This window comes from Gopherus evgoodei, chromosome 4, assembly GCF_007399415.2.
Source record: "Gopherus evgoodei ecotype Sinaloan lineage chromosome 4, rGopEvg1_v1.p, whole genome shotgun sequence".
Classification (NCBI taxonomy): Eukaryota; Metazoa; Chordata; order Testudines; family Testudinidae; genus Gopherus; species Gopherus evgoodei.
In genome coordinates this window covers 111,834,022-111,848,220 of record NC_044325.1, presented here as the reverse complement: position 1 = coordinate 111,848,220, position 14,199 = coordinate 111,834,022, and the positions used below count along the sequence as shown (strand labels likewise).

At 41.4% G+C, this 14,199-nt stretch overlaps 1 protein-coding gene across 5 annotated transcripts in view; it reads left to right on the top strand.

Moving 5' to 3' along the window:
* Positions 1 to 14,199, top strand: part of TSPAN32 (tetraspanin 32) — a 53,838-nt gene that overhangs the window by 36,213 nt on the left and 3,426 nt on the right. For all 5 annotated transcript variants that reach the window (XM_030560576.1, XM_030560575.1, XM_030560577.1 and 2 more), the window contains 3 exons: positions 8,128 to 8,229; positions 9,617 to 9,709; positions 12,353 to 12,436. In XM_030560576.1, the coding sequence (XP_030416436.1) occupies positions 8,128 to 8,229; positions 9,617 to 9,709; positions 12,353 to 12,436 (279 nt within the window). The remainder of the gene's footprint in view (positions 1 to 8,127; positions 8,230 to 9,616; positions 9,710 to 12,352; positions 12,437 to 14,199) is intronic.

Below are 14,199 nucleotides of genomic sequence, written 5' to 3'. Positions count from 1 at the left end.
CTTGGAATGCGCATATCTGTTGAGGCCACTATGAATGATCTCAGTTGTGGCATATCAGTGACCCCTCAAAAATAACCACTTTGTAGCAGAATGCTTCCATAACTCTGCCTTGGCAGGACTTTTCAGATGAAATAGAAATAAGTGCAAAATCATCTTTTTCAAACAAATGGTTATTCAACTGATAGCAAACCTGGAATTTTGAGGACAGTTACAGGAATTTTTATTAACAGGTTATTTACTGAACAATCTTTGCTGAATGCTTTAACTAAATTGATGGCTACAACCATTCTTGGTGCTGTTCTAAACACATTAACTTTCCAATAAGCCTTCAGTTGACTTGCTTAGGTTGCCTAAACACTGATGTTCAGAGGCAGTTTCCCTTGACAACCTTGGGCATGACGGGTGAGTAAGCCAAGAAGGTAGACAGTGTTGTCTAATATGTATAAAGGAGGATTTTATCTTTAGGTACATTTGGCATATAACTAACTTAACACTGGGAAGGTGCAATTTCTGATTGGAGAAGGTAATAAGGATGTGATTTAGTCTCTAGATGAGACAAAGAACTTGAACTCTAAAATTTCTAGGCAGAGTAAAAGCCCAGTTGTATTTACACATATTTCTCACTGAGACAGCCTGACCAGGCCTGGGGGCCACAAGGATGGGAGGGAATCTCAGAGTGGCAAGCATCCAATCTTGATCCCATTTAGAATAAACAAAATTCCAGTTTGTGTGAGAAACACTGCACAAATAACATTGATGTAGCTGACTGCACCTCATTTTGTAGTAGTCTTCCAATCTGCTGACATGTCTAAGCAGGCTCTAATTAGAGGTGTTTCATCCAGGAATAGAACTGGAAACAAGAAGAGGAGTAGTTTCTCTGGCTCCAGCTTAGAACTGAAACTGTGTACTTCAATGTGCTTGGAGAACTTAATAAAACTGTTACACTCCAAAGCGTTTGAACTGGAGATTTTCTTTAGTTTAAACCTATTTCATCAGCAGTGATCAGGAGGGACCGTCTCAATCTGAATCAGAGCTTCTTTCAGAAATACTGCTCCAACAATAGCACATGCATGGTTTGCTATGTTTATAGAGCAGTCTGACTGTGCAGAAAGTCTCAGTAACATGAACCTCTTTGCAGTGAGCAATCTAGAAAGTGACCTGACCCCACTTATGCTGATGTGTGAGCTTTTCTGAAGTCTTTAGAATAAAGGCGGATACAAATCCATCCCAGGGACCTCTTGTCCAAATTGCTCAATCCATTTTTGTGGTAGCTCCAGTCTGTCAAGGTGCTTAGCACATCTGTGGTTTTCTTACAGCACATTACTAGCAATATGAACATAACCACTCAAACAGGACATTAAAAGGCATCCTGTTTGCTGAACTGTGAATGACTGCCTTGACTTCTCAGCACCTGGAGTGGGAAACCCAAGGAGGCTAATCATTAAGTTTGAGGTAATGTAATGGACCAATTACTGCCCTTCATTGCAACTGTGCCACTACCCTGAATCCAGGGATCTAGAGAGAACAGTGTAATGGAAATTAAGCAGCCTAGTTCTGCAGCATCCATTGCCCTTTGCTCGAAAAAAATCCAGGGGTGAAACTCTGGCTCGACTTATATCCGTAAAACTCTTATTGACATCAGTGGGTACAGAATTTCAATTTGGTGTCTCAATTTCAAAGAAAATGTTTTCATTTTCTTTGAGTTGCATTTTATTTTTTAGTTTTGTTCTTACACTATATCTTCCTTAGATGTGAAACTTCCCCTCTTCACTTCTTCTAAGAGTTTGCACCGCATTTTGAGCTGGATAGGAAAAGCAACGCAAAACTAATATTTTTCAAAGCTCAGCTGTACAACCAATTGCAAACAAATTTTCCAGCTAATGAAGCAAGGTGTCAAGTGATTCATTTTCCCAGGTCCAGTATTGGTGTACTCTGTAACTAAACAGTCTCCTACCCTAACATAGCTCCTTTTTGTTGGTGTTTATATAGTGCTTCCGATACACACCGTGAGATGGTGCTTTAGAGGAAGAATGAATCTGCTCTCTATGCAACTGTGACTGTCATCTACCAGCCAACATGGCAACAGCTGTACAATGTGTTCAGCAACAAACAGCTGTGAACATCTAGACTACTGCACTTATTCAGGGACGGGGAGGGATAGTTCAGTGGTTTGAGCATTGGCCTGCTAAACCCCCCAGGGTTGTGAGTTCAATCCTTAAGGGAGGGGCATTTAGGGAACTGGGGTAAAAATCTGTCTGGGGATTGCTCCTGCTTTGAGCAGGGGGTTGGACTAGATGACCTCCTGAGGTCCCTTCCAACCTTGATATTCTATGATTCTATGCTAGGATTGTTCACATGTGGAATGAGTGCATGATATTCTGAAAGGGACTATAGGGGTAAAGTTCATCACCAGTATAGAATGTTTATGAACATTCAGCCAATGGACTGTTGAGCTGCCTGCATAATACCACTCTTTTGGAAAATAACTATTGTCTGATCACAGATTGTTCCATTGTCACTGGAGGTGCGTAGAGGTTTAGGGAGTTCTTTAATGATCTGTGCAATCTAAGCATCAGTTGATGCTTTCTCGTCTCACTGATGGTTCAGGATACACTGACACATCACTAAGATAAACAACTAGCAGCTTTAGAATCTGATCCAAAAATAATTTGAGTTTTTCCATTGACTTTAATGGGTTTTGGATGAAGCAATGATTGTCTACATCCACCTAAACTGGAAACCTCAGAACTAACTAAACTTCCCAAAGTATCTTCTCCAAGTGTTTACTAGATCTTAATATTAACACTTCTGGATTCTTCAGAAGTTCCCTGGTCAGTAACAGAGAGGATCTCTCCAGGACCCTTAAGCCAAGATTTTCAAAATGTAGGAACCTAAAGTTGACTTTCAGTGGGTGTTGAGTGCTTAAGTCCTTTTGAAAATCCCACTCTTAAAAGTCTCACTTGAGGCTCCTTTAAAAAAAAAATCTTGGTCTAAGTTATTAAATACCTTACTAAACTATAAATAAATATTAAATAGCATGATTATTGTATAGAATACAAATTACATATACAGCACCATAAACCTACACAAGACTATGCAAATATAGTTAAATACATTTTCTGTCCCAAAAATATAGTTCATAGAGGTCATCTTAGTCCCAGACCAGTTCTATATCTGCGTCTAACACTTGGGTTGAGAAAGTTCAGAAAAAGTTAACACGCTTCATGGCATGAGAAGCAATTGGCTTATATGGCTCTTCCTTCTCCTCTCATTCACTTCTTTGGCTTGTCCAGAAGTGTAAGACATTAATGGAGTGAGTCAGGAAATAAATGAAAGTTTTTTCCAGGATTTTTGTTTTAAAATGTCTGGTTTTTTTCCCCAGCAAAATAGGACCTTTTCACGAGGATTTGTTTTGTTGAAAGGCCACTAAATTTGGGGAATATAGACCAAATATTTGGACTAGCTCTAGAAGTCAGTATTAGAGGACAGGCCAGGTAAAGGATAGTCTATATAGCCACTAATTACTATCTCATGTCAGGCTGCCAGTTGGTCATCTCTTCCTTTACGCTCACTGTTTGAAATCTAGTCTTTCCACAGTAGCATGTCTGGGACTAATATATAGTTTGCTTAGGAAGAGCAGGACTGTGGTGGCACTGCAAAGTAGTAATACCAAAGTCACAAAATGACCAAACTCCCTTTACTTGTCTGTCTTTGACAGGCAGACAGAATGTGTGTCACATGGTGCAGGTGGCAATTTTTAATTTCCTGGGAGCAGCTTGTTTTACTGCATTTGGCAGTTTTATATCTTCATCAGACTCTTTATTAGTGCATTGCTGGGTCTCTCTCTAATCACACCTGTTACGTTAATTATGTTGTGTGTAACAGCAAAGCCCCATCACCCTAAGGAGATTACAGGTATTCTGTGGATTAGAACCAATGATCAACCAACTGGACTACAAATTGCCAGCTATTCCCTCTGCAACTCCCTGAATTCTGTGGTGCTGCTCACATGAAATTCTCTCATCTACCACTTGCTTTCAAAGATCTGTGAGGCCATTGCTACAAAATTAACAATTTCCTCAAAAGGCCCCATAACAATAAAAAGATGTCTCAAACTTTCTTCATATCTATTTCCTGTTTGATACTTTTGGAGAAATATTTTGATACATTGCCTGAAACCTGAAATCCATACTTGCTATGAATTAGGGCCAAAATGAAGTCATCTTTGCTTCTCCTACCTCCTCCTTAGTTATAAGCCCCTGGCAGAGACTTTGCAGTTGGAACAGCCATGCAAAGAATGTGACAGTAATGGCTGGCTAATGCTTTCTAATGATCCCTGTTTCATCTCTGAGCTGCAAAGAATAATACACATTGTCTTTTTCTAGGTAACTTTCTAAGCAGAACCCTTAAGACTTGATGCAAAACCTTGCTGAGAGATGGGTTTGCAACTGCACTTGTTGCCTCCCCTTCCCCTTGCTGTCTGTGTTACTGATTAATTTTCTGTTCTAAGTGCTAAGCTTTGGTCTCAGACTCATTCAGATTAATATTGGAAGAAAAAGAGAAAGTGAAAGAAAGAAGTAGAATGGTGGTGATGGGGGACTTCAACTATCCAGATATATGTTGGGAAAATAACACCGCGGGGCACAGACTATCCAATAAGTTCCTGGACTGCATTGCAGACAACTTTTTATTTCAGAAGGTTGAAAAAGCTACCAGGGGGCAAGCTGTTCTAGACTTGATTTTAAGAAATAGGGAGGAACTCGTTGAGAATTTGAAAGTAGAAGGAAGCTTGGGTGAAAGTGATCATGAAATAATAGAGTTTGCAATTCTAAGGAAGGGTAGAAGGGAGTACAGCAAAATAGAGACAATGGATTTCAGGAAGGCGGATTTTGGTAAGCTCAGAGAGCTGATAGGTAAGGTCCCGTGATAATCAAGACTGAGGGAAAAAACAACTGAGGAGAGTTGGCATTTTTCAAAGGGACACTATTAAGGGCCCAAAAGCAAGCTATTCCGATGGGTAGGAAAGATAGAAAATGTGGCAAAAGACCACCTTGGCTTAACCACGAGATCTTGCATGACCTATAAAATAAAAAGGAGTCATATAAAAAATGGAAACTAGGTCAGATTACAAAGGAGGAATATAGGCAAATAACACAGGAGTGCAGGGGCAAGATTAGAAAGGCAAAGGTACAAAATGAGCTCAAACTAGCTATGGGAATAAAGGGAAACAAGAAGACTTTTTATCAATACATTAGAAGCAAGAGGAAGACCAAGGACAGGGTAGGCCCACTGCTCAGTGAGGAGGGAGAAACAGTAACAGGAAACTTGGAAATGGCAGAGATGCTTAATGACTTCTTTGTTTCGGGCTTCACTGAGAAGTCTGAAGGAATGTCTAACATAGTGAATGCTTATGGGAAGGGGGTAGGTTTAGAAGATAAAATAAAAAAAGAGCAAGTTAAAAATCACTTAGAAAAGTTAGATGCCTGCAAGTCACCAGGGCCTGACGAAATGCATGCTAGAATACTCAAGGAGTTAACAGAGGAGGTATCTGAGCCTCTAGCTATTATCTTTGGAAAGTCATGGGAGGCAGAAGAGATTCCAGAAGACTGGAAAAGGGCAAATATAGTGCCCATCTATAAAAAGGGAAATAAAAACAACCCAGGAAACTACAGACCAGTTAGTTTAACTTCTGTGCCAGGGAAGATAATGGAGCAAGTAATTAAAGAAATCATCTGCAAACACTTGGAAGGTGGTAAGGTGATAGGGAATAGCCAGCATGGATTTGTAAAGAACAAATTGTTTCAAACCAATCTGATAGCTTTCTTTGATAGGATAACGAGTCTTGTGGATAAGGGAGAAGCGGTGGATGTGGTATACCTAGACTTTAGTAAGGCATTTGATATGGTCTCGCATGATATCCTTATCGATAACTAGGCAAATACAATTTAGATGGGGCTACTATAAGGTGGGTGCATAACTGGCTGGATAACCGTACTCAGAGAGTAGTTATTAATGGCTCCCAATCCTGCTGGAAGGGTATAACAAGTGGGGTTTCGCAGGGGTCTGTTTTGGGACCAGCTCTGTTCAATAGCTTCATCAACGACTTAGATGTTGGCATAGAAAGTACACTTATTAAGTTTGCAGATGATATCAAACTGGGAGGGATTGCAACTGCTTTCGAGAACAGGGTCAAAATTCAAAATGATCTGGACAAATTGGAGAAATGGTCTGAGGTAAACCGGATGAAGTTCAATAAAGACAAATGCAAAGTGCCCCACTTAGGAAGGAACAATCAGTTTCACACATATAGAATGGGAAGAGACTGTCTAGGAAGGAATATGGCAGAAAAAGATCTAGGGATCATAGTGGACCACAAGCTAAATATGAGTCAATAGTGTGATACTGTTGCAAAAAAAGCAAACGTGATTCTGGGATGCATTAACAGGTGTGTTGTAAACAAGACATGAGAAATCATTCTTCCGCTCTACTCTGCGCTGGTTAGGCCTCAACTGGAGTATTGTGTCCAGTTCTGGGCACCGCATTTCAAGAAAGATGTGGAAAAATTGGAGAGAGTCCAGAGAAGAGCAACAAGAATGATTAAAGGTCTTGAGAACATGACCTATGAAGGAAGGCTGAAGGAATTGGGTTTATTTAGTTTGGAAAAGAGAAGACTGAGAGGGGACATGATAGTAGTTTTCAGGTATCTAAAAGGGTGTCATCAGGAGGAGGGAGAAAACTTCTTCACCTTAGCGTCTAATGATAGAACAAGAAGCAATGGGCTTAAAGTGCAGCAAGGGAGATTTAGGTTGAACATTAGGAAAAAGTTCCTAACTATCAGGGTAGTTAAACACTGGAATAAATTGCCTAGGGAGGTGTGGAATCTCCATCTCTGGAGATATTTAAGAGTAGGTTAGATAAATGTCTATCAGGGATGGTCTAGACAGTATTTGGTCCTGCCATGAGGGCAGGGGACTGGACTCGATGACCTCTCGAGGTCCCTTCCAGTCCTAGAGTCTATGAGTCAATTAATTTGATCAGCTCCCTGCTAGAACCAAGGGCAGTTAAGATTTTTTTTTCTTTTGAAAGCTGAACAAAGGTTGGTTGAGATTTCTGGAGCTATGAGATTTCATATTTTCAGTGAATATTTAGGGCCTGATTCACCACTGCATTACTCTAATTTTACACCAGTGAAAGTCCATTGATTTAGAATTGAGTTACTTTTGTGTTATACTGGTATAACTATCTACCTAAGGTACTTATATGGCACCCATTCTCAGAGTGTTTTAGTATCTCACCATCATTAATATATTTATCCTCAGAACACCCCTGTGAGTTGTGGAAGTACTATTATCCTCATGCTGCAGAAGGCAATTAGAGGCTGTGAATTCCACTGAATGGCAGGGTACCTAGGAGTTAGGCATTGCATTCTTGTGTGGATTTAGCCCTAAGTAACTTGTTCGAGGTCACATAAGAAGTCTGTCAGAGTAAAGAAGGAACGTTCCTTAACCACTGGACCATCCTTCATCTCTAGATTACATGGTAGTAAGTTAGGCTGTTTTACTCAAACAAAACACCTTAGCTGGTCAAAAATTGAACATTTTTCAAAATGTTTTGGGAAGTAATTTTATCAAGACTTGTAGTAGAGCTAGGTAAATACTTCAAGTATAAAAATATTGGTGTATAAAAACAAAAAGGCCTTTGTTCATATGGTTTAATGGTGTCACATAGAAGGGAATGTAGGAATTAAATATTAAGTACAATACCCATGTTAGTCATGTAACTAAAATTAATTGTAATGGAAACTGAACAGGTAATGTGCCACATATTTATGTACATCTTAGTACTAATTCCAGAAACAACTGCAGTCTGTTCCATGGAAGGTGTTCAAAAAATGTCCTCCCTAGAATTGTAGGAACAATCCATTGCTGGTAAAACAAAAAATGCAGTTCAAATTCTGCTTGTCTATATGTGAGTTTCATTAATAGATCGGAGATAGCCATGTGTCTGTCTGGCTTTATTTGCTAATCCACTTTGCCTGGGGGAGTTCCTGTGTTTGTACAGTGCCTAGCAAAATGGAGAGTGACGTGTCTGGTCAGACCCCTATCCTGGACATGTCTTTTTTTGTAGGTAGAAGATGCCATGATGGATGTGTATGATTCTGTGTACGAGGAAGTGAGGAGGAACTTGTCCAGCTTCAGGAGGCAGGAACTAGCTACCATTCATGAAACAGTAAGTTGCTTCCAGTCTTGGTGTATCCAGGCTCAGGAGATCTTGTTCCAGGGTGTCTTTACATTGGCTTCAGTTAGCTTTGGATGAAGCCTATATTGTTCTGTTGTCTGGACTTCCCAAACACCATAGTGGTTTTTTCTTCCTTAGGTCACAGAGCTCCTGCTCAGTTCTTCTGTGTCCACTACTGCTATTGCTTTTCTGAGCTTGGCATTGCTAGGTTTGGCTGGCTGAATTAGCAGCAGGATGAAAGGATTAGTAGGACTATAGATAATGATAAACTACAAATATTAAGATTTTTCCAACCCATCGTGCAGTGATGACCACCCACCCACCCCCAGTTCTCAATGAGGAGACCTGGGTTTCTGAGCATCACGTTCACCCAATACCAAGAGGTAATTTCACACCACAAACCATGTAGTCCCTTTGCCATTCCATGCTGGTTCCTTAATGGTGTCTGCATAGTAGCCCATATCCCTGAAAGATAGGAGCCCTCCCACAATGTTGTTGTTGTTGCCATCCCAGAATCAATAGCCTGGGGGTGTTCCATATTGTGAATGTGATTTGCAGGCACAACTTCAACAGTATGGCCAGCTGAAGGTAAATTTTCCCCTGTGGAAGCATCAGGACCAAACAATGTCTCTTTTTGGTGGAGTTTTTTTTCCAAAGTTTTAAGCTGCTAACGTGACAAAGCAAGTTGCACAGCTCTGAGGAATCCTGACCTTGCAGTGCAGCATGTAGGTATAAAGGAGAGCTATCACCCCAATTCTGTGATGCAGTAGGTAGATTAACGTGACTGCGCTGAGCCTATGGATTGCTTCACTTAGTGTGTGCAAGATGAGATAACAGTGGCAGACAGAATGTTTCCTGTGGAGAGAAACACAAGAGTCCTCTACAGACAGCTGATTAAAGGAAATGCCATACCCTTGCACAGCAAGATCTGTTCGGATAGTGATCTAATGTCATGCTGTGGGACTAGAGGGGAAGGTCAACGCTGCTTATTTGTTTCTGGACTCCTCCCTCTAGCTCTGTATTTTCTGTCCTGATTTCTCAGCAGAAGGAATGGCGGATTAACCTATGGCTCTGTGAACGGACAAGCTAGGGTCTAATACAAAGCTGACAGTAGTCAACGTAAAGACTCCCACAGGTTTCAGTGGGGTATGGATCAGCCTTAAGACATTTAAATCTCTGTTTTTAACTGCTATAATAATATATTTATTTATAATGCTACTTGCCCTCTGCAGTCAGGGGGTCATGAAATCCTGGCCCAGAGTAAGGAAGACAGAGAAAAATGTTTATTTCCCCTGGATTGCAGCAGTCTGCCAGAGAGAAGGTTGGTAAGAGAAGAGGAACCCAGGCAGTGGTGTAGTTTTTGTTTCTTCTGTTTCAGTTTCTGTGCTGTGGAAAGCAGTCACCCTTTGGAGAAACAGGAGGCATTGAAAATGAGACATGTCCATCAGAACATATGGGCACAGCCAGAGAGGTAAGGGAATAATCAAGGAGCCATTTGTCAGATGTCAAGGATGACCCATTAGCTTTTTAGCTGCTAGTTAAACTAGCTCAACTGACCTAACTTGGGGTGGGGAGAGGGGAGAAAGCATCTTTTGTCCCAGTCTAGACAAGACCTAAATGACTACATGTGGTGCAGAGAAGCGGTGAATTAGGGCCTCACTCTTTACCTTGGTCAGCATTTTCAATCCCAATCCAGCCCTACAACTGCTGCAGCTCCCGTGTTGTTTCCTTCCCTCTGGATAACTGGATTGACTAGCATCTGCATCAACAGACCATTAACTTGAGTCTTTTGTCTAAACAGCAACCAATAGCCCTTTGGGCCAGTGCAGCAGCAGGATGATCATTATTCCCAAACTCTTTCCATGGAGCTACTGACAAGGCCTTCTTCCATCTCACCTGGGCTCCAGGCTCCCAGCTCAAAGCCAGTCCCCTTCGCTCATACCAGCTGCCTCCATTTTCATTGCACCATTGACCGTGTCTATTTGGAACTTTCTGAGCCATATTTTCACTTGCATTTTTCCCTACTATTGAAGGGAAACTCCAGGTGGGATGAAAGAAATGGTGACCTTTTGAGGGATAATATGAGGAAGGATTACCGCCCATGTCCCTTGCCATCACACCCACTCCTACTTACTGGCTGCCAAAAGACACCGCCTCAGTTGAATCCATTAGAAGAAGGGCATTGATTTTTTTTTTTTAATTAGAAATGCAAACTGGCATCTTGCTGACTGAAAACAGCAGCTAGAAGAAACTGCAGTGGATTGGTAGTTCCCTGAGCCACAGATACAATTCTGTAGCTGTTCCTTCGCCCAGTTTGATGCTTGCAGCTCTAGAGAGCCTTGAAAATGCCTGATCTCTTCAATTTGTCATTTCTCAGAAGCTTCTTTTTCTTGTCCTCTGACCTTGCAGTGGACACATGATGTCATGCTTCTGTGTGATGTCAGATGCCTATCAATCCAGTCAGACATCTCTATTTGCAGTTAAATTATGAAGTGTGAGAGGTATTTTGCTTGCGGATAGCAACAAGCTGAACATGCAGATTTTCATATGTAAATTATACATACTGCCCTTTACCAGGGTATTAGAGAATTACTAAGAATTCACTGGGAAATACCTAGCTTCTAGGAACCCAGAAATCTGGTTTTTTCCATTTAAGAGCATAAACTACTTTTCAGTAAGCTCTTCAGTTTTTTTTGAGGAAGCAAATAAACAGAACCAATACCAGATGATTGCTGCCATGAGACTGTAACTTGGATTTTTCTCAGTAGATTTGCCTGGACTGTGTAATTTTCTTCTGTTTGACCAGTAGTGCTAATTAAAGTTGCCATCTTAATATGTATATTTGTCCTGGGAGACAAAATGATTGTGTTGCTCTGGTTATGCAAAGACATCATGTATTAATGCAATGTCCTAACACATAGTGTATAAATTCAGAACTTTTTAATTATCCTGCTGATCAATTTTCAGGACATGGGACAAATTCATGACAATACAGGGTACCATGGGATAGCAACCTTTCTGATTATATCTGCCTTCTGAAAACTAAATTCTGAAGTATAACTTACAAAACAGGCTGCAATTGATAATAAAAGGGCTGTAGGAAAAGAAGTGAGGGGAAGAAATGTCACTGTTGTGTGGTGGTGCAGGAGCAGGGTGCTTACATAGCTATTTATGCTTTGAGTTCCCTTCTGCTGATAGTAAAGGGGGATAAACTGCAGTGATGCATTCTGTAGAATTTATGGGAATGGAGGAAGTGATCTTGTGTCCTAGCAGCTGCTGCTCATTTTATCTTTGGGTTCAATTCTGCAATGATCTAAGTACTCTGGCCTGATCTAGCAAAGCATTTAAGCAAGTGCTTAACCTGAATAGTGTGTCTCTCACTCACACTCACACACAGACTTCAGCGGGACTGTTCATATGCTTAAAATTAAGCACTAACTTAAGTGCTTTTGCTAGTTCCAGCCAGAATGCTCAGCATCTTGCAGGATCAAGCTCTTTACTAGCATCGCATTGCAGACTTAAACCACAGCATGTCAGAAGACTTGCAACAAACATTATTGTGCATTTCACATGCCTTCATTCCATCTTCCTTTTTCTTTCCTCCCTAGAAATCTTGAAATGTATTTTACCTGGTGCGATTCCAAAAATATCCCCACAATACCAGGTATGCTGCAGTAACTGGCTATGGAGAGCGCAGTAGGGCAAGAGAACCAGGGAGACATAGACCCCATTCACTACCAAGCCGAGGTTCCATGTCTCAAAGTGTAACACAATCTGCAGCAGTGCACTGGTGCCAGAATTCAGGTTGCATACAGTGACAGGTAAAGTCAAGAAGGAGGATTTGCACTATTGCTGCAGCTCTCTCTGCTGGTTGAGGAGGAGGGAAGCAGGATAAAGCAAACCTAACTCTGATTCCTGTTGTTTAGACAGAGGCTGTCTTTAGGATACAGGGTCTGTAAGAGACAGGGCTTGGAAGCTGCTTCTGCTGTGAGGGATGATGATGATGATGTTAAACCCTGTCAGGCAGAGAGAGATGGAGAAGCCTCTGCAGGGATAAAAGAGGTGAATTCCCCCAAGCTGCCACTGTGCTTTCATATAATATCTGTCATTTCAGGATTGCCTCCAAGAGATCCAAGACTTCCTAAAAAAACATATGGACTTCGTCTCTGCGCTACTGATCATCACAATCTGCTTCATGGTAGCTATCTTTGTTCCTTTGGTACCCTAATTTTCTGAACAAGCTGAGAGATGGATAGTTCAGTGGCTTGAGAGGGCAGGTCACGTTGAAAAGCATGCATGCAGGAGACAGGTTTTTGGATCTGGCGGTGATGAGCCAGCAGCATGAAGTTCAGTAGCAAAGGAAATAACCTTGATGTGATTTACCACAGAGACTTGGGGAGAAGCTATCCAGTCTCATGGGGGTAGGTGCCAATAGGGCTGCCAGTCAGTCTGAGGAATCACAGCCAGTTCTCTGCTGGAACAGGCTTGCTAAATTCCTGGCAGCCATAGGTTCTGTGCTGAGCTTGGGGAATAGGTCTGGAAATTGGCTTCTTCAGAACTTGAATCCCATTGTCAAGGGTGTTGAGTCTAAGCATTTTGTCCTGCAGCTGAGGCTGTGCCATGTTCTAACCACCACAGGATCTAACATTGCTTTGTGGTGTTTAGAGCTGGTCAAAATATTGTCATCAAACACTTTTTTTTGACCAAAAATATCTTTTCAACCAAAGGAAACATTATCACAGAAAATGCTCAACTTGGTCAAAATTTTCCAGTGTTTTGAAGGAAAAACCAAAATTATTTTGGTAAGTTTGATTTCTTTGAAAACTTTTACCCAAACCCTGATACTTTTACCAATTTTTTTTTTACGGCAAATTTTTTGTTAAAAAAAATAAATTGAAAACTCATCTTTAAAAAATAAAAACCTCCCAAAATTAAATTTCCTACAAAAAAAATAATTGGCAGTAGTAACCAGCTGTAATGTTACTGTTAGATATGCAAGACAGCAACTTCCTGCAGGAAGAAGTTGTGGAAGCTAGACTGTGATACACAGGAGGTCAGCTGCCTGCCTCCCAGCTGAGGCTACGTATCAGGTGATAACTTGAAGATCATCTGGTATTAGGTGAGCCAGCAAGTAGCTCAGCTGAGCTGGATAGCTGCAGGGAGTAGAAAGGCTGCTGCTGGGCACAGAACCCAGTTCATGACAATCTCTGGTAAAAGGCCTGTGTAATCCTGTGGGGAACAGGCTAGGAAGAAGGAACCAGAGACTTGTCTTGACTCCCAGGCATTCTGTGAAGTGTAATCTGTGGGGAGTAGATTGGCCCCAGCAGAAGACCCCAGGTCAGGAGAAAAGACAGGATTGGTGTGCTGAACAGTGTTTTGTTTTTGAATAACAAACACTGAAGTCCTGTAGAAGAAGGAGCAGGAATCCTGTGGCTGGCAAGTGTTGTTGGTGCATGGGCAGGTGAGATGATAACCCACTGCCTTACAGATATGGAGAGGTGCATCTAGCCAGTGGTTGGAGTATGCTGTTAATAGAATAAGCATGTTTAGTCACCACTTGGCAGACACAACATACATTAATTACCTCTACACAAGGGTCCTGCACTTGTAATAAAACATGCCTTCGGTCCTGTTCCATATACAGAATATTAAGTTTCACCTGCTCTAGTAACTCTCCAGTTGAGCTTCAGTTATTGAAGCAAGATTTTTCTGACCAGGTCTGTATGTATAGTTGGGTTTCAGACTTGTCACGATCACCCTTAAATCTACCCAGGCTCACCGTGAAATGCGGAGTTATTATATCTAACTTGCTATACATGAGTGGATGACCTGGACCTAAATACATGGTTGTAATACACTCAAGGGGTTGCCTGGACTCCGTGAATGCTGCATGAGAGCAGCAAGAGTCTCCAGAGGGAATCACACCTGCCTGCTGACTCCTGCATTGAATAACAGTTTGTC